The sequence below is a fragment of the Montipora foliosa genome, chromosome 13 (assembly GCF_036669935.1).
Source record: "Montipora foliosa isolate CH-2021 chromosome 13, ASM3666993v2, whole genome shotgun sequence".
In the NCBI taxonomy this organism is placed as follows: domain Eukaryota; kingdom Metazoa; phylum Cnidaria; class Anthozoa; order Scleractinia; family Acroporidae; genus Montipora; species Montipora foliosa.
Genome location: NC_090881.1, coordinates 7,856,217 through 7,877,880, shown reverse-complemented (window position 1 = coordinate 7,877,880; position 21,664 = coordinate 7,856,217). Strand labels below are relative to the sequence as shown.

The window sequence follows — 21,664 nt, the reverse complement described above, 5'->3', positions numbered from 1 at the left end:
CATACTCAATATTCATTGTGATTTAATTAACAAATCGCTTGTAGACGGTAAAGAAACAGACGTCATTTATTCATTCTCAACCAGTGTACTAAATCCAAGTTACTCCTTCACCCTCGAACCACGACGAGTTACATTTAATCCACTTAATAAAACTACAATTTCATCAATCAGAATGTGGGTAACAGATGGAAAAAGAAGATTACTGAATCTAAATGGAGCGGATACAGCTTTTTCACTAATTTTAAAAAGCATAGAATAATATAACATAAAAGTACAAATGAAACCGTATGAATTCAAGAGGTTTTATCATCCAAAACTTGGTAGATTTGTATATCAACACAAAGGGTCTGGACTTATCGTTGATAATATTTTTAAACCGTTAAAGAGTGTGGCATCATCTGTTTTCAAGAAATTTGCTAAGCCAATAGCAAAGAAGGCATTAGAATCAGGGGTTTCCCATGCAGGTGATCGTCTGGGTAAGGCGGTATCAGAGAAGTCAGGAGACCTAATAATGAAAAAATTGGCAAATTTGAGAAAAGGAGCTACAACACAAAGGGCAATTGTCCCATCCTCACCCATTAAACAGCAAGATGAAAGTACTGATATGATCCTCAATAGATTGATATCAGGATCTGGAAGAAGGCGTAGAGTCTTCAAATAAATAACATGATAGCAAAATTATATAATATAATAGTATAAATGGCTTTTAGAACAAGTGAATTTTTACAAAGAAATGAGTTAGTGCGTTTCGAACTTGATGATGTAATTAGAGCCCCAGGCAATGGTCAACATCAGGAGAAAAATGGATATACATTTACAATCAATGATCGATCGAGTTTTTACGATTGGTACAATGCTTATTTCGAGGTCCAGTTCCAGGTACAAAAATTCGCTGATGGTACAGCCTATGGTGCAGATCGTATAACAGTTATTAATGGAGCTCATTCACTCATTTCTCATATGATGATTAAAAGCGCTGGTAAAATTGTGTACGATACTGATAATTTACACAAGGTCGTTTTTGTGAAAAATTTACTGGAATATAGTGACGATTTTAGTCGCTCAGTAGCCAAGAATAGTCTTTGGTATTTAGATACAAATCATCTTATAGCTAATGCTAATCAGAATACAGGATTCGAGGCTAGCCGACTTTTAACAACCGGGAATTCTGATGTCAATAGAATCATACCTCTTAATCGTTACAGTTTTTTTGAAGAGTTGGAGGGTAAGATACTGGTACCAATGCAGCTTGAATTTACTTTAAAGCTACCGGATGATAGAGAACTACTTCAAAAACTTGACGCAGTTGATGATGGAAGGGTTGTCGTTAACAGATTGTTACTTTGGGTCCCCAAATTGACTCCAAAGGACAGTCTGTATGATAAGTTCATTGGTTCTTTTTTAAAACAGGATAAATGGACGTATCTCAGAGAAATGTATCAAATGTCAAGTCCGAGGCATGGTAGTGGATTCTTCCAGATTTCTTCTAGTATTGACAATGTCAAAGCAATTTTTGTATACCTACAACGAGCTAAAACAAGGAATTCGGTGGCAAATCCATATGAATTTGATACATTTAATATAAATGCCGATCGTGGGAATGGTAGTCATTTGACAACATGCAGATTGGAATACGGGAATGGAGTATTCTACCCAGAAGCTGAATACGATTCTGAAAGCAAAGTAAGAATCTTTAATGATTTAATGTCTTATGCAAACGCCGGAACGCAGTTGAATCTAGCTAATCATAATAGTCTATACTCACTAATCTATTTCGATCTATCATATCAGGCACAGAAAGTAACAAGAGATCCCAAACAGTTGATTTTTAGGTATAAACTCAATGCTAATAGTGCTGATGACAGTCCTTTCAGCATACATGCTATCGTTTTATATGAAGAAACAGTGGTCATTGACAAAGTCGGAAATGAACTGGTTATAGTATAAGCCCACAAATGAAATAGTAATATGAAATCAAGTCAATAACTCCTATTTATTTGTATATGTTTTGTAACTGGAATTATATAACATATATTATATGACTGAACTTCATGAAATCAACGTAAGACTTTCAGATAATCACAAAAAGAATCTGAGTAATGCTTACCATAAAAGGGAAACAATTGTTCTAAGACTAACAAATGATTCTCTTAATGGAAACGACACTCTTTATGTTCCAGCAATGGTAAAAAAAAGATTACAAAAAAATCGCAAATTGAACAAAGGAATGGACATCAAATTAGCCAAAACGAATATCAGGAAACAAGTCGGTGGAAGTCTTTTGAGTACCGTATTAACACTTGGACGATCATTCGCACCAACAATTGCAAAAACGCTTGGACTAAGTGCTTTGGGAGGACTAGCGAGCGAAGGCACTTCTCAATTGGTTAAAGCAATCTCTGGGAAAGGAGTACAGACGGGTGGTTTTCTCGTGCCACAAGACAAAATTAAAAAGCTGATAGAATATAAACATCTTTTATCGCCGAAACAAAAACAGGATATATTAAATGCCCTTCAATCGGGTTCAGGTGTTCGTATAAAACCAACCAAAACACAATCAGGTGGATTTTTAGGAACTCTGTTAGCTAGCATCGGTATTCCACTAGCTATTGAAGCCATAAAAAAGATGACTGGAAAAGGAGCTCCACAGTTTGGTATACCACCTCCTTGGTCAAAACATGGTACAGGAGCACCTAGAATTGGATTACCAAAAATACCCCCTCCTTTTTATAGTTTTCCACCATATGTCACAGGTAATGGTAAAAAAAAAAGAACAACCAAAAAAAAAATCAGGAAAGGGACTACTATTGGGAAAAAACAGCCCTTTTCAAGGAGTACCCATTTTGGGGGCAATATTGTAAAACCAAAATTTTATAAAAACACCCCTTTGAGTAACCATGATCTAATAAAATGGTGCAAATATTTAAATATACCAATCAATGATGTTCTGTCAAGGAATGAAAATGTTCCACATAACCATAAACAGGCGTTATTCATCTACAATCTTGAACCAGCTTATATGTCAGGATCTCACTGGGTAGCCACTTATGTTAAGGATAATGTAATAAATTATTTTGATAGTTTTGGTATGTCCCCGTTTCAAGAAATCGTAAATCATGCCAAAAAAAAGAATTTGACTCTGTTACACCAAAACAACCAAATTCAAAACTTGATCACAACCAGTTGTGGGTATTTCTGTTTGAACTTTCTAAATGAAATGAATAAGGGAAATTCATATTACGATTTATTACAAGTATTCGACATAAATGATACAATGAAAAATGAGAGATTTATCGAGCATTATTTTAGAAATATCTAACTTATATATATTATGAAATCATATTGCGTCAAAGAAAGGAAAGTGACTGAATGTACTGAGCCTTCAGGTTACAAAACAACTAAAAATGGCAGACTAATGTTCTTTTGTACTTGTGCTTCATGCGACATTAAAAAGACCAAATTTGTTAAAAAAGAGAAACAGGTGGGAAACGGACTAGCCCGTTTGAAGGGGCGGGCATATTAAGCACTGTTGGTGATACAGCAGCAGAATTATTTTTAACCAAAGGAGTACCTTATCTTGGCAAAAAAGCAGTTGAAATGGGTAGATATTACACATCAGAAATGCTACGAGATCCAAAGTTACAGAAAAAAGCTATTGATTATGCTTTGGATAAACTTAATCCAGCAATTCAAAATGTTGGATCTCAAGCTTTGAATCAATTGTCAACAAAAATAAGACCAAATAAAAAATACACAACAAATAGAAAAGATCTAGACGGTGGTGCTCTTGATATTCAAAACCAAAAAGCGGATGGACACTACCCAGTCATAAATACACAGGACCTTATAATGATTTGGAAAATCAACTGAAGTATGACCCAAAAACTGGTCAAATATTAGAAATATACGATATACCGACTGGAAGAGCTGATGCAATAGCAATGCAACACGATGTTGATTATTCCGTCTGCAAGGATGATGGGAAATGTAAAAATAAAGCAGATAGAAAAATGGTTCAAGCTTTAGACAACGTACCGTATAATGAAAGACAATGGGGGCATTGATTGGCAAGAAATGTTATCAATACAAAGCAGAAACTAGGTCTAGGAGTTTCAAAAAACGGAAAAAGCCATCGAGTAAAGAAAACTGGCGAGAAAAATTAGCAGATGAATTACATGCATCCATAAGACGTAACTTCACTCGGGGCGTGTAATCGTAAATCATATTGATGAAATATGGGCAAATGATCTAGTTGAAATGCAAAAATTTAGTAAATGGAATAAGGGTTACCGATATCTTTTGATGGTTATTGATGTTTTCAGTAAATACGGTTGGATAGTAGCATTGAAGGATAAGAAAGGTGAATCAGTTACTGAAGCATTTAAAACCATCTTCAGAGATAGAAAACCACAAAATCTATGGGTTGATAAAGGTAAAGAGTTCTATAACAAACACTTGAAGGACTTGTTAGACAAAAATGGGATACTTATGTACTCCACTGAAAATGAGGAGAAATCCTCAGTTGTCGAAAGATGGAATCGCACAATTAAATCCAAAATGTGGAAGCAGTTTACTGTTCAAGGTAATACACAATATTTGGATATGTTACCCAAACTAGTAAAACAGCACAACAACACAAAACATTCAAGCATAAAGATGACACCTGTTGAAGCTAGCAAAAAGAGCAATGAAGGAACTGTTTACTTTAATCTTTATGGTGATATGGAACAAGCAACATCTAAACCTAGTTTTAAAGTTGGTGATAAGGTCAGAATATCTAAGTATAAACGGAATGTGTTTGACAAGGGTTACACACCAAATTGGACTGAAGAAGTGTTTACAGTTGATAAAATCCAATACACTAATCCAATAACATACAAACTAAAAGATCTCAGAGGTGAAGATATTCAAGGAAGTTTTTATCAACCTGAATTATTAAAAGCCATACAGGATGTTTTTCGTATTGATAAAGTCATTTGGAGGGACTATAAGAAGAAGCAAGCTCTGGTAAAATGGAAGGGATACAGTGATGATTTCAATAGCTGGATACCATTGAAAGATATTGAAAACATATAAAACATTTAAACTGAAGTTATGTAACATATATAATCGAAATACAGTCAATGCTGTGATTGCTACATGTAGCCAAAAATATGAATTATTTCTGGATATATTTAAACGCACTTGAAAAATCCATTTAGAATTAAAAGGTATAGTGCAATTATATGAATATAATATCGATAACAAAAAAACAACTTGAAAAACTTTCCAAATCAGACATTCGAAAAATTTTGATAATTCCACCATTTAAAATAAAAGACAAATCGGATTTTGACAAAAGATATCTTTTGTTGGAAAAACTAGGGGTCCTTGAAAAATACAAAAAATGTCTAAAACCGATCTCATAAATTCGTTGTTGCATAAAAGAGACAAAATAAGATTTGTTCAAAAGGACGAGGATGATGATTTATTTGTGTGCGAAATAATACCAAAATGCAATTCAACGTTTGATTACGAGATAAACAAGAACATCATCGTCGATTTTTCTCCATTTACACTAAACAATGATGACAAAAAATATTGCAAAATTAATATGGACCTAATGAAAAATCCTTTTGTTATCGAAAGATGCCACAAAAGGTTTCAAGAGCAACAAGAATCTGAGTCTGGATCAGAATCTGAATGTGAATACGACGAATTTTTTCTAAAAATGGGCTTGAAATTAAAATTTAACACTTATGAAAATGGTCCACATACAACCAAAATATTGAGAAAATAACAAAATTAAACGCGACATGTCCGAAAATAAAATATAAAGCATATATATGGGAGAATGTATTTTATATCCTGACGAACAACGATCAGACGATTTGACAAATATCATCATGGAGAAAATGTTTCCAAAAAATACTGACAAAAGAGAAGAAATCGACTTTAAAAAATATATAGAATCGATTATATCATGGGGAAAGGAAACAATCGATCACGAAAAAAACCACATTGAAACGCAACACATTTAAAATAATACATATAGTTATGTTATATGGAAGACAAAATTATGGAATTAAAAAGAGGTCGCCCTCGATTTTACACTGACGAAGAAAGGAGACAACGAAAAACCGATTATATGTTACACAAGCCTTGGTATTGTGACATATGCAAAAACGATAAAAATTACAGTCTAGCAGGCAAACATTGTCATCTCAAAACCAAAAAACATCACAAAAATAAAATTCCGCATAATGAATTCGAAATAGACAAATAAAAATTGACGGTTCAAAGTGTTCATTCACTGGACACTTCGAATTTTTGTACGTATTCAAACGCACATCTATAGGTACTTAAAGAAATAATATCTATAGTCAATATATATAAATGATTAATATCTCATATAATAATATGAATAAGAGTAATCTTAAAAAGCTCAGCAAATCTGAACTGATCAGATTATTATAAAAGCAAGAAAAGAAAAATCCCAAAATTGTCACATCAGATTATACCAAACCAGTACCAGCACCAAGAACTATAAAATCAATCAGACCAATACCAACACCTCGCAAGAGTGTGAATCAAATGGTTCAAGATTATGAAAAAAACATAATTCTTCCACCAATAGAGTTCAGAGATGGATACAAACCAGTGCCAGCACCAAGAACCAAAAAACCAGTGCCAGCACCGAGAACTAAGATAGAGCAAACAGATAAAGCTCTGAAAGGGTTCACAAAGTCTTATGAGATAAATATAAAAAACGACAAAGACCCATTAGTGCAACTAAACAACACAAGGAAGGCTGTTGCCAACCATATTGAAAACATATTAATATCAATGAAAGGACTAAAATTTGTTGAAACGCTTAAGGTAACATTTACAAAAATGTCAGATGGAGAAATAGTGTATAAGACCGCTTATTTCAACAGTTCAGTTCAAACTATCATAAATAATACAGAAATAGACAAATCCATTCAAGTATCAAAACAAGACATACTAAATAAGATAGCAGTTTGGATTTCAGAGGGATCTGGTTGGACTGTTGAATCAGTCGAAAACCATTATCTCAATATCGTAAAATATGAACCACTGAAAGGATCTTCTTATATAAAACTACCCACAGAACTCATAAACAGTGCAAAGGGATTGATCAACATGAAAAATGAGGATAATGAATGCTTCAGGTGGTGTCACATCAGACATTTGAATCCTCAAGACAAATACCCACAGAGTATTAAAAAAGTTGACAAGCAATTCATTGAAAATTTGGATTATTCAGGAACTAAATTTCCAGTCACTACCAAACAGTACAAGAAAATAGAAAAGCAGAATGAAATAAACATCAATGTTTTCGGTTATGAAGACAAACAACCATATCCAATTTATGTTTCAAAAGAAAATTATGAAGACCATATGAATTTATTATTAATCACAGAAAATGAAAACAAGCACTATGTATTAATCAAAGATTTCAACAAGTTTATGTACAATCAAACAAAGCACAAAGAGAGGAAACATTTTTGCATGCATTGTCTTCAGTGTTTCAGTTCTGAAAGAGTATTAACTGATCATAAAGAAAACTGTATCCAAGTGAATGGCACACAAGCGATAAAAATGCCAACAAAAAATGATAACATACTAAAATTCAATAATTTCCATAAACAACTACCAGTGCCATTTGTTATCTATTCAGATTTCGAGGCTATTACTGAAAAAATTCATGGATGCCAACCCAATGATGATAAATCATACACAGAGGCTTATCAGAGACACACAGACTGTGGTTATGGATATAAGGTTGTGTGTTGTTATGATGATAAATACACAAAACCAGTACAAATTTATAGAGGTGAAAAAGCTGTTTACAAATTTATGGAAGCTATGCTGGATGAAGTCAAATATTGCAAGAAGGTTATGAAAAAATATTTCAATAAACCATTGAGAATGACTAAAGATGATGAAGAAAAATTCCAAAAAGCTGATAAATGCCATATATGTGAGAAAAAATACAATAAAACTGATGTAAGAGTAAGAGATCACTGTCATATAACCGGCAAGTACAGAGGATCCGCTCATCAAGATTGTAATCTTAACTTTAGAATAACTGATAAAATTCCAGTAATATTTCACAATCTGCGTGGGTATGACAGTCATTTTATAATGCAAGAGATTGGTGAAATAGCTAAAAAACACACATATACAAGTAAAAAAGGTGAAAAGTGCCAAATGAATATCAATGCCATACCTAACAACATGGAGAAGTATATGGCTTTCATGTTGAGTAATCATCTGACCTTCATTGATAGTTTTCAATTTATGAGCTCAAGTCTTGATAAACTAGTTAGCAACCTACCAAAAGAATCATTAAAATATACATCTCAAAAATTCAAAGGTGAAAAACTTGATTTAATGTCACAAAAAGGAGTATATCCATACGACTTCATGGACAGTTTTGATAAATTCAATGAAAAACTGCCATCAAAGGAAGACTTTTACAGCATCTTAAATGATGAGCATATAACAGATGATCAATACAAACATGCTCAAAATGTATGGAACACTTTTAATCTGAAAAATATGGGCGAGTACCATGACTTATATCTCAAATCTGACATATTACTTCTGTTAGCTGATGTATTCGAAAACTTTCGAAAGACCTGTCTGCAATACTATAAACTGGACCAATGTCATTATTTTACCAGTCCTGGGCTTTCCTGGGATGCTATGCTAAAAATGACTGATATCAAATTAGAGCTTATGACTGATATTGATATGTTTCAATTCATTGAAAAAGGCATGCATGGAGGTATCAGTTACATAGCCAACCGATACGGAAAGTCGAATAATAAATACATGAAAACATATGATGAAAAGGCGCCCTCAAAATATATCATGTATTTAGATGCTAACAATCTGTATGGTTGGGCAATGAGTCAATATTTACCAACTGGCGGTTTCAAATGGATGACTAAAAACCATATTGATAAGATAGACTTAGCCAAGTACACAGAAGATAGCAATAAAGGTTTAATACTAGAAGTCGACCTAGCATATCCAGAAGAACTACATGATTTGCATAATGACTACCCTCTGGGACCTGAAAAAATAAAAGTCAACAAAGATATGCTTTCTAATTATTGTCAAGAAATAGCCGACAAATTTAATGTATCAACTGGTTCAGTTCATAAACTGATACCTACATTAAGCAATAAAGAAAAGTACGTTCTTCATCACAGAAACCTACAATTGTACACTGATCTTGGTTTGAAAATAACTAAAGTCCATCGAGCACTAGAGTTCATGCAATCAGTCCGCATGGTTCAAGCAATATATTGACTTTAATACTGAGAAAAGAACTAATGCTAAAAATGCTTTCGAGAAAGATTTCTTCAAACTAATGAACAACAGCGTCTTTGGTAAAACAATGGAAAACATTAGAAAAAGAGTAGATGTCAGATTAGTGACGGATGAAAACAAACTCTTAAAAATGGCTGCTAAACCAACATATGTTAGCAGCAAGATCTTTAATGAAAATTTAGTAGCTGTAACACTAACCTTAAACAGACCGGCATATGTGGGTATGTGTATCTTAGATCTAAGCAAGACGTTAATGTATGATTTTCATTACAACTACATAAAACAAAAATACGACAGTAAAGCAAAATTATTATTCACAGACACAGACAGCTTAACTTATGAAATTGAAACTAATGATGTGTATCAAGACTTTTGGAATAATAAAGACAAATTCGATAACAGTGATTATTTGCAAGATTCACAATATTTCGACAAGACAAATAAAAAAGTAATCGGTGAATTCAAAGATGAGGCAGCAGGTATACCGATAACCGAATTCGTTAGATTAAGATCCAAAATGTATTCATACATGAAAGACAATGACAAAGGCGGAAAAACTGCAAAGGGAATCAAGAAGAATATCATCAAAAAGAACATCACTCATGAAAATTATAAAAACGTACTGTTTAATAATGAACAAACGCATCACACAATGAAAACAATCCGAAGCAACAACCATAAACTCGGAAGCTATGAGCTTAATAAAGTGTCATTATCTTGCTTCGATGACAAACGATATATAAAAGAAGATGGAATCAACAGTTACGCATACGGGCACCATGCAATCAAAAATTAAACTCATCATTCTTCACCGCAGCTGTGCCGGTCTACATTCCCACGAAATGACGTCATGTAAAAGTCTTACTCAGTGTTGACGAGTTCCTTCCGTTCGTATGGTTTAGTTTGCAATCTTTTACCTCGTCGGGTATTCATTAAGTTTTCTTTAAAAGTCTTCAATTTACATACACTCTTTATTTGAGAATCCAATCTTCTCCGCGATTTTTTATATCCCAGTATCTTCTTGTATTCATTCAAAACAATAATGTATCGATTCACCTCATCCTCAGTACCACTGATATCCATTGTTTCCAAGCTGTATATTTCTCTGTTCATATCAAAGGTAAATTGTTGTTCTCGACCCATTTGACTTTCAATAACCATAATACTATCCTGAATTTTTTCACATGCAGATTCAAATCTTGCAGTAAGCTGTTCCAGTGATGGAGCCATAATGTTTTCGTTGTAATCACTCAAACTCAATCTCAAACTCAAAGTTTTTACGAAATGAGTAATTTATGGGTATATTTCTGATTGGTTAAAAAATCATACGACCATCTCGTGATGACTAATGTTCCTGGGGGAACCCCCCTATTGTATGACATCATCGACTTCATGTGTTTCCTAGAAAGTCACGCTTTGTGATTCTTTCATGTTCCATTTGATTGATTACGTGAATATTTGATCATGTAGTGTTTCACTTGGTAGTATTATTTTTAAAAAACATATAGATTTCCAAAATATAAGATCAAAAATACGAGACCAAAAAATTGGAAGCCATTAAATGGAAAGTAGTATGGAGTTGGGTTTGGTAACAGATCAAAAATTGATCTGGTACCCCCAACTCCTATACTACTTACACACCATTCTCGGACGTCAACTTCACCAGAGAATCTGCTGAGAAGCATTTCTTCTTCTTCCTCTTCAGCAACTTGCATCGCATGTTGGGCAGCTTCATCTTCGTTTGGTACCAGCTCTATACTTTCGTCGTGTGGCACAAAATCCCCTGTCGCCGATACGAAACTATTCTCTGAGGCGTCAGACAAATATTCTGACTCATCTTCTGATGAAACTTGCGTATTTTCATCCTCTTAGATTCTCTTGACACGATGGTCTCGAAGATGCTCGTGATGAGAATCTGACGTCACAATGCGATCAGCCGCTGAAAAATTGTCAGCTCATATGGAACACTATTTCAGCAATGGGGGACGGAAAAATCATGATTTCGGCCCGACAAATTGTGAGGTTAAAAGCATTTCTGTTGCCTTATTTTAACATGGATGTTTATTTTGGAACCCAGACTACTATTTTATGTTGAAAAAAAGTCAGAAGAAAAGGGTCGTTTTTCATTTTAGTGGCTCTAAAGGGATCATTGACTAATTCTCATAATGTTATAGAAAATTAAGTTACTGTACATGTCAATTTTCTTACAGTATCACCCTTACGGGTATGTTAGGATCTCTAAATTCCCAGCTCTCACTTGGCTTTATGGCTGAGTTGGCAGAGCATTAGACTGATATCACAGAGTTTTAGTCAGTTCATCTTACACCGAACATGCTGCTTCAATTTTGACACAGATGGCCATTCAAAAAATGTTCGTTGAGCAGTGCCATTTCGGGTGCTTTCCATTGGGAAATCTGGATTCAAACAAAGTAGTGCTAACCAAAAAATATCAGTCATTAGCACACCTTTCCTTGTCGACAAACATGACCAAAGATTACAATTTCCTTTGCACCGTGCTGTTTCACATTTGCATATGGTGTAACTTCTTTTATCTTTAGATCAGACACTGAAAGAAAGTGTGCGTGACAAGAAGCCCCAGCTCTGAACTATTATAACCTCTATCATTCGAAATACTTGTATTTTCATCAGTCAACCACAAAGAAGAGGTTTAACTATTAGCCCATGCAATCTCACAATCCCAATTCTTGACCACTTGCCCCTGTCATGTCTCCCAGAATTTGGATAATAGCAGCAATGTTTCACTATCTTTAATAATGCAAGCAAGTGACCATTTCCCCACAATGCTACCCAAATTTGTGTAAAAGCAGCTATAAATAATTATCTTTCTTTCAAGATGCAACAGACTGACCATGTCCCCATGATGACGTTACACAAATTTTGTGTAACAAAAGCAATGTACGGCTATTTTTCATGGTGACCGAAAGCAGTTAAGGAGGTGTGAAATTTATGAAAACAAAACGTAAAAAGTAGAGTACAAAGCAATGGTATTTAAAAGTCGCATTAATAGTGATATCAGAGCACGTGTCTTTTCCTGAAGGCATAATCAAGGTCTCTCCAATCGAAAAATAGCTGATAATTGTAACGTTTCACCAAGTAATGTGTTAAGGATCGGTAGAGAAAAACTGGGAAAGAAGAAATGTCTAAAAACACCTTCTAATCGAACAACAAGAGGAAGGCCTAAAACATTAATTACTAGGCAGGAGCGCCAGCTCCTCAGTCATGCTTAGTAGCTCTTCGCAATGAAAAAGGCAATTTCAGTGCAAAGCAGGTCTTGGAAAAAGCAGGACTTTCTATCGCAGATGTTTCTTTCTGCACAGACAAGGTGACAAGGTTTTTTCTACTTACAAGCGCGGAAAAAGGGACTTCTACAAAAGGATGACCTTAAGAAGAGATTAACCTTTGTAAGACACTGCAGGAAAAGCTACTTATCTGAAAACTTTTGGGCGGAGCAAGTGTCTTTTTATTTGGATGGGACTTCGTTTGCTCACAAAAATAATCCTTTAGATCAAGCTTGCACTCTTAAAGGAAGAACATGGAGGAAGATGTCCGAGGGTCTCAAGATTGGATGTACAGCGAAAGGACGAAAAGAGGGAATGGGTGGACGAGTCTTGAAAGTTATGGTTGCTATTAGCTATGGAAATGGAGTTATTATTCGTGAACCCTATGAGAAAGTGTCCGGGTCATATTTCGAAAATTTCATTGACAGAAACTTAAATCGTATGTTTAATCTTGCAAACAAGGGACTGGGGCGTATATTTTTGTTCAAGATGGTGATCCATGTCAAAATTCGGCGGCAGCAAAGAGAGCCATGAATCGCACCCAGGCAGAGTTGTTGAAATTGCCCCCAAGAAGTCTAGATTTGGCTCCTATTGAAAATTTCCTTCACTTTGCAATAATGCACTACGAGAAGACGCCAAAGTGCACCGTATCAAGAGTTTAAAGAGCGAGTCATGCATACAATTGCAGGAATTCCCTTAATTTGGCTTCGCCAATACTTAAAGCTTCATGTTCTTGCATACATATTCTGCATTTCTAAAAGCACTGTAGCCGAGGAGATCTACCATGTTGTACCTATTCTATTTACAAATTACAGACGTTTCATAAAATGGCACTCGATTCGACAATGGAACTGCAATTCTTAGACATGTCCATAAGCTGTCCAAATGCCATGGGTTTGATTGACGGAACCATTCACCAGATTCGCCGTCCTTCCGGACCACTTCAAGCCAAATTTTACTGTGGGGATAAAAGCTGCCACCTTATTTCATTGCAGATAGTTGTGGACACTGATGGTCTTATCGTCGTTCTCGTCACAGGCTATAGTATTAATCATCTGCTTTGACCAAAGCCTTTTTTTTGCATGGATAACCATCACTATTGTACCTTACAGGTTTCCAGGACACATGAATGATGCCCAATGCTACCGGAGTCTTCTTCAGATTGGACATGGAAGAGCCAGAGATTTGACCCGTCGAGCACCTATTCTAGCTGACAGAGGTTACCCTGCGAGATTGCCTGTTATAACTCCCTGATGGATCGCGCGAAATCGTAGACAGTTGCTGGCAAATCGGGCTCTCCGTTCATTGAGAATGCAAATTGAACACTCTATTGGATTTCAGAAAGTCTATGCATCTATTAATTCAATATTTAGGCACAAGCATTCTTTTTTGCCTTTGTTGTTTGTACTTGCAGTTTCCTTTCAAACAGGAGAAAATTAATCATCCGCAGACTGAGGTGTCTGTAGAATGCGCCAGAATTTTTTCACTCAGGAAGTGAAATTTCAGTAATTAAGAGTCACTGTCTGAGAAAACTAGGCAGGGCCAAAAGATGGGGGTCGGCAGATTTCAAAGATATTCTAGTCATGCAAAGTCTATCCCATATGAATACGAATGGTAGGGGTTTAAGGAATTTTAAATGTTATCTCTCGGAGAATGACCACCCCTCACGTTTTTGCCTTGGAACGTGCTATAAAATACTCAAAATAAGGCCACGTAAAACTCATACTTCCCAAGCGTTTTTTGAATTGAAACTTTTCATACAATTTAAACATTTCTATGTTAAAAGTTTGGTGCTTTGATAGTTAACATTTCGCTAGAATTTAATTTTCTAATTGGTCTCAAGAAAAGTCTATTAATGCAAATTTTTGAACACTCTAATTTGCACCTACTTTAAACGGCGTCATGTCATTGCAGCGGCAGTTTATTTTTGATTTGAAACTATTTTTGCATTCTTGAGAGTCAATGTAACATGGAAAGAAAAAGAATTAATTGGGGGAAAATTTGTGTTGTGTTACAGCGATGCCGGAAACCCGGTTAGTCACGCTCTAGCGCAAATCACTTCTTATGTACATTTTCATTGTCTTGAGCACGTTAAAACCAAAAATTGTTGAACTTAAACCCTAAATCATTTAAAGGAATAGAAGACATTTAATTGACTTTTGAATGATTCTTTTAAAAAAACCCACATGATATTTCCTCTAACAGTGACTGTCATTACTATTTACTATACAAAACAGATAGGTCTGTAATACGTATTCCATATATGGTAAAAGCTAACAAGCATATAGTGGTACCTAACAAGCGAATGGAAGGACCTAGGAAACGAATACAGGTAACTGAAGGGATCCCTATTGGGCCTATATTTGCAATGCAAAATACTTTTAAATAACAAAAAATTATTTGCTTGGCAGCGTAATCCCTCGTGGTCAAGTCAGTTAAGGTGTAATAAATTTGTAGCTCTAGTTGTAGGGTTAGGTTTAGGGAAAATATCGGGACAGGCTATAAAATGTTTAATTCGCTATTCACATTTCATCTAATCGATACAAAATGTTTTTTTAAAGGCTTTAAAACGTACATGTAGGCTCAGCGAGGAATACTAGTTTGTTGTAAAAAGAAAAGCAAGATAAGTTCTCGAAAAGAATTTTGCACTTTGAATCGACACATAGTGACTCTCCATAGCGTTTGGGTCTGGAACGCTTGGGTCCCAGCGCCATTGCAAACAAAAGACATCCAGCCATGTGACTAGATCCTGCAAAGGGTCTATGGCAACTTGGCTTTGTCAGACACGCTACAGAGTTCTTTAAAATTAACTTTTCTGCTAACTTTTTTTACAAATCTATGAGCACTGTATTCATCCTTGACATCAACGGTTACATCTCAGTAGCAGTCTCAACACAGGACTAGAGTTGGCTTTTATAACAGTGGGCATGCTAAATCTTTTAAGGGAGGCTGTCTATAAATGAATCTACTCGGGAAAGGGGGTTAACTAGTCCTAGGACAAGTATGGGAGATACAGTACAGGTCGAAGATATGCGGCCCAAAATGCGCGTGTAAAACGCGCCTGCGTGTCAAACATGCACGCGTCTGCGTCTTTGACACGCGCATGAAATACGCGCATAAAGCAAAGCTCATTAGTATGTATGAGTTAGCCCATTGTCGACCTATTGTGGTTATATCATTGTTAGTTTTAATAGCTTTTTATTGTATAAATGTATACGACAATGGCTATTCAGCTGAACATCGTTTGGCAAACCCAGCACCGTGTTTGTTTCAGTTTACAGGTAAACGTGTGGAAAAGAGTAGCGGGGTATTCTTGATTAAAAAAAAAAACGTAACAATTCCCTCGCGCAATATTTATGTCGGGCGCATGAAAATGTTAACACTTTCCCGTTTTCAGCACTTTCTTAAGCCTTGTGGAACCAGTGATATGAAAATTCAAAACTTCTTGTCGCGAAATCGTCAGAAGAACTGATTGTCACACATATCAATGTCGCGCGTCTTTGTAAAAATGAGAGAGATACAAGCCGCTCGCAAAAGCGCGTCTTGTCAGGCGCGTCAAAATAAATTTCCTTTCAAATAAGAGCTTAAACAACAGAACATTTTCCCATTTCAAGCGCTTTCCTACGCCTTAAAGAACCAGAGATATGAAAATTTAGAACTTCTTCTCGCGAAATTGTCAAAAGAATCGGTTATCACACATGACGCGTCGCTTGTCTTTATTGAAATAACATACACACAATTCGTTCACAAAAATTCGTCTTGCCTGGCGTGTGAAAATGATTTTAAATTCCAGTAATAGCTTTAAGAGCGCAACGTTTTCCCGTCTCAAGTGCTTTCATACGCCTTATAGAACCAGAGATCTGAAAATTCAAAATTTCTTGCCGCGAAATCGTCAGAAGAATCGATTGTCACACATAGTAACGTCGCGTGTCTTTGTAAAAATGAGAGAGATGCAATCCGCTCGCAAAAACTCGCCTTGTCTGGCGCGTCGATATGAATTTCATTTTAAATAAGAGCTTAAACAACGGAACATTTTCCCGTTTCAAGCGCTTTCCTATGCCTTAAAGAACCAGAGATATGAAAATTCAGACTAGAATCGGTTATCTCACATGGCGCGTCGCTTGTCTTTATTGACATACGGTAACATACATACAATTCGCTCGCAGATAAATTTCATTCGGTTAAGAGGTAAGACAAACAGAACATTTTCCCATTTCAAGCACTCTCTTACGTTTTATGGAACCAGACATATGAAAATTTAAAACTTCCCGTTCAGAAATTGACCATCACATTCGTATTTTTTATCAAAACTTATAAATAAGTTTACAACAATGCTTGCAAAAACCTGTTATGTCTGGCTCGTCAAGATAGAGTTCATTTCTAAAACGAAACACTTCTTGTCTCAAGCACTTTCTTACGTCTTAAGGAATCAGAGATCGTGAAAACAACAAATTGACGCGTCGCGTGTCTTGTTGAATTAAAACATTATACCGGTAACTCAAGTTCGCTCGCAAGCACTGTTTAAGTCTGGCGCATCCAAATAAAAATTTCATTACAAATTAAAACTCCAACAACAACGTGTTTTCCCATTCTAAGCACTTGCTTATGACTTGTAGAGCCAGAGATGAGAAAATTCCGAATTTTTTTTTTCATTCGTTCCGTTATTAAATTGTTCAGTGCCACCGAAAAACCCAGGAGAAAAACGCAGAAAGAAAAAAGCGTATTGGCTCTTTCTCTGTCGGCGGAGACATCCTTTTAGCGGTGTTAGTAGAAATTGCCTTCTGTTTTGTTTTTTGTTGTGCAGAGCAATGCCATAGATAACACAGTCATGCGAGTGAATAACAAAAGGAAACACGCGCATCAAATGCACGCAAATGCGCGTGTCCGCACGTGTTTTTCAACACGCGTTTACGCAAAAATTGTGCGTGTGTTTTGCGTGTGCGTTGGCCGCTTATCTCTGACCTGTACTGTGAAGGCGTCTCCTGATGAGCTCCTGGCAATGGCAAGAGCACTTGCCTCCAACTAATGCCCGTGTCCCGGGTGCGATGCCCAGACTTGTTGAATTAGTTGGTTTTGTATTCTGCTCCGTGAAGCTTCTTCATAGGTTCTCCGGCCCCCCCCCCCCCAAATTTCATTTCATTTGACCTGATTTAAGTTGATCTCATTTGTCATTTCCTCCGTTAGAAGAGCACTTGTGCTCGGCAAATATGACCTTGCGACTGAAACAAAGCGATTATTATCATGGGTAGTTGAAATTTCAACAATTATTCAACAATATGTACAAGTCTGGCCTGTTCAGTTCTAGATTCACAACTCAATTTTTGAATTGTGAACTTTATTTGCCTTCTGAGCGCCACCTCGTCGTCCTGTCCATACACTGGTCTCCATTTATGCCACGCTGACTCTTTAAGTGGATAGCAATTGAGGAATTCCATAAAGTTCTTCAGCAAGTATGCGCCACAGTCAGTGTCGTTTGTTTGCTGGGGAACAGCTGTATACTTGCAACTTTCAAAGATTAAATCCTGCTGAGAAGAACGCTTAGCACACCATTCGTCTTCCAAATAACGCTTAACTGCTTTTGGAACTCTGTTTGCATTTGCAGAGTCTAGAACCTTCATTGATACTTTTGGAAAAAATATTCTGACGATGATCAAAACCCAGTGGTCATTTTGGCACACTGGAACGACGACAACGCCTTTTTTGAAGATGTCTATGTTCCTGGTCCAATTCCTTGTGGTTTTTGGATTAAAGTTGGTCGCTATTTTTGAGTAAAAACACGAATTAAAAACATGCAAACTGTCCATTTTGTCTTCCTCTAAGAGCAAGCGAATGGAGTGCAACATAAAAAAGTCCACAGTGTTGTCGTCTAGCTTCTTGCCATCGTCGAGGAGACATAAGGATCTACTGAAATTCTCGCATTTCCCGTCGGATGATCCCCACGAAAACAATTTCATAGTAGGAACAACGGAAATATCGCTCGCTCTGCATTGCTCTTTTCTGGCTTTTATGATAAGCGCTTCAAATGATAAATCGGTGTCAGGTGTGAATGTTGTTTGAGTCTCCACAAAGTGTCTTACATGATTTGCGAGCTCACTTGAAGACTCAAACTTGAGGACCACGGATGTTCCACCTTCATCAGTTAAGCCCTCTGAATTTTGCGTGTGTGAATCTGCCATATACCAAGATGAGGACACGCTGATGCAACCAACGCAGTAGTCCAAAATTCTCAGAACTATGCTAGCCGCATTTTCACCTCGGCATTTCCTGAAGGCGTCTTCCAATGTTGGGAAATCTTAATCAAGGTCACCTTTTTCCCTTATGGTCCCTGCCACGATTTCTTGGCTTTCATTGCTAAAAGTATGATTCAGCATCATCACACCACTTGGTACTTCGTCAAGGGTCAATTGTTGATCACCGCTAGGATCATTTTTTAATTGACACAACTGATGAAAGTGGATCTTATCTCCTAAAAGTAAAATCTCGTCAACGTTGCTCGTTTTCCAACAGTCCACAGCAGTTAAAGTGCTGTAGAAGAGAGCTGTCAATGCAATAATAGAACACTGTTGCCCTGGATAATGAAATAAATCATGAGAGCCCTGGTTAAAAGCTCCTCGACAGATTAAGGTTGGTCACTGGTTTACTTGAGGATCTGACTGAAAGCCACTCCCGTTGAAAGGTTCTGTCTTTGAGTTCACAGACAGGACATGGACCATTTTGCAAAATTTTCTTCTGTCACATTTCTTGTTTTTGAGTTTGCACTTTGTGTATTGACTCCCGCCAGTAGAGTGAACCAAAGGGCGCTCCTGAACTTTGTGTAACAGACCACTTGAGTCTCTTGATTGCGATTCTGACGAGAACAAGATTGTTTTGGCTGAGGCTGCCAACGAGAGATTACCTTTTGTAGTGGTCGTTGGTTTCGTCGTTAGCGGCTTACGTTTCGGAGGTGAAGTTTGCAAGGATGATGGTTGCTTCCGTTTCCTGTTAGACAGTTGGAATAGACATCATCGAGTTTTGGGAATCGGTGGCTTTGCCTTGTGCGATGTTGAACTGGACAATTTTTGTTTGGGAGTAACGGGTGAAGACAGACAGTTGCGGACCTTGAAAAGCGTTGTGCGAGTTCTCTTGGGCACTCGTCCCTTCGTTGTCGTTCCATTCATGTTCAGTCATTTTCTGCGCTATTATATTTTCCCAAGTAGTATCGTTGTATTCAAATCTTGGGTGATCAGATTCTGATACAATGCAACACTTTTTGTCAGTGTACTCATAAGAAAGCACGTCTTTACACATAAACGTTGTAAAGAGCTCGTCCATGGTCTCTATCCAGTGCTTGTGTGCTGTACTCCACTTCTTGGTGCTTATTGTGTTTCGCCAGCTGCATCCCTGGAAGTGAAACTTTTTTCCTGAAGAATAACACGCAGTGTTAAAATAAGGTGAAGGCTAATGAAATCTTAACATTCAGTAACTTTTTTCGGGTAAAACGCGCGAAATTGAAATTGAAATTGTAAGTAATTTGAATCATAAGTAAGCCTCAAGGATACTAATGAAATCTTATCGCAAGGTAATTGTATTTCGCTTGTGAAGCGTTTTCGATCATGCATATGTAATTTACGCTATATATGTGACCGTCCACGGGAAAACCAACAAAAAGGTGATGACACGGGCACGCGTGCATGACACGGCACGCTGAGCGTGACATTCAACACGCCATATGCGCATATTTAATGAGTAGCACAATAGATGTCACGGTGTCTTTTGTTGTGCACACTGAGACACTCCAAGCCCTTTGTTTAGCTTGGCGTGTTGCGTGTCAGATGCGTGCCAAAACAGGCACCGTAAAATTGCAAAAGTAATGCAAACGAAATTCGTCCATTGTTCTCGCGAATTTTCCACGAAAAGTCATCGAATTTTCGAACGATTTTTCGTAGGGTTTCAAGCGAAAAATTCACGATCTTTCTCGAAAATTCGAGATAGCGAAATTCGAAGTAGCGAATTTTGGAGGTAACCAAACGAAAATTCGAGATAACAAAATTTGAAGCAGCGAATTTTTGTGACATGAATCGGCGGCCCCCATCAACAACATCGCTGAACAAGCGTATGTACGCGTAAATAAACGCGTTAAGGTTAGCGTAAATAAAGTCGTATCGAAAATAGATTCAATGATCCGACAGTTTAATCGGCTATTTCCAACGAAAAAAAAAAAGATTGCCTCACACAACAAAAACTGCGATTGCTTCACGAACAAGAGTTTGTTGTAGAGCTTACGCATTGTGAAATGACGGCAGAAAACAATCATCGCGGCAAATTCGAACTTGGCAAATTTTTGTCCAGAAAATACGTGGGAATGTTCGAGAACAGCAAATAAAGAGCGAAATTTCGCTCAATTTTTTGAGGTCATTTTATCGAACAGAGCGATTTTTCGCACGAAAATTCGAAGTCAATTTTCGTTCCGAGGGAATTTTCGTTTTGGCGCAGCTGTAGTGCAATTTCACTCACTCCGTGTCTTTTTACGCGGTGCTCGATTTTACTTTTGGTGACACGCTCTTTTGTTTGGTATAACACGCTCTATTGTTTACAACTTGTAGTATCAGACTCAAGAAAATTTTAATGAGGCGTGCATTACGACACGGCACTCCCGTGTTAAAGAAAATTTCTTTTGTCTAGCGTGCTAAAATAGCGTGCCCGTGTCATCACCTTTTTGTTGGTTTTCCCGTGGACGGTCACATATATATATATATATATATATATCTAAACTAGTAGTAATCTCGGATTACTGAAGTGCGTTTGACAGTCGCTTTGGAAGCAAAGGAGAAGGGTAACCCTAACTCTATACCCAAGATTAGCAAATTGCGTTCTCCTAATGTCGAATGCAATTGTTATCAACTAGTCTAGAAGTAATTTCGGATTATTGAAGTGTGTTCGATAGTCGCTTTAAGAGCAAAGGAGAAGTAGGGAAAGAAACAAATCTTATAGGACTGAAGTTTGAGGATACAAGCACACTTGAGATAGTTTAATGAGCGCCG

General features: G+C 36.7%; 1 protein-coding gene and 1 long non-coding RNA gene across 3 annotated transcripts in view; both read right to left on the bottom strand.

The window, feature by feature from the left end:
- Positions 1-8,231: 8,231 nt before the first annotated feature.
- On the bottom strand, positions 8,232-9,647 carry LOC137982777 (uncharacterized). 2 transcript variants are annotated; one of them, XR_011118817.1, is made up of 3 exons: positions 9,544-9,647; positions 8,933-9,085; positions 8,232-8,337 (listed from the first exon to the last, which is right to left on the bottom strand). It is a non-coding gene; the product is annotated as an uncharacterized lncRNA (long non-coding RNA). The 2 variants fall into 2 exon arrangements; XR_011118818.1 differs by having other exon boundaries at positions 9,034-9,085.
- A 9,290-nt stretch (positions 9,648-18,937) lies between these two features.
- LOC137981621 (uncharacterized) overlaps positions 18,938-21,664 on the bottom strand; it is a 5,599-nt gene continuing 2,872 nt past the window's right edge. The window contains exons 4-5 of the mRNA XM_068828703.1: positions 19,676-20,044; positions 18,938-19,212 (exon numbers count right to left, since the gene is read on the bottom strand). Coding sequence (XP_068684804.1) covers positions 18,938-19,212; positions 19,676-20,044 — 644 coding nt within the window. The remainder of the gene's footprint in view (positions 19,213-19,675; positions 20,045-21,664) is intronic.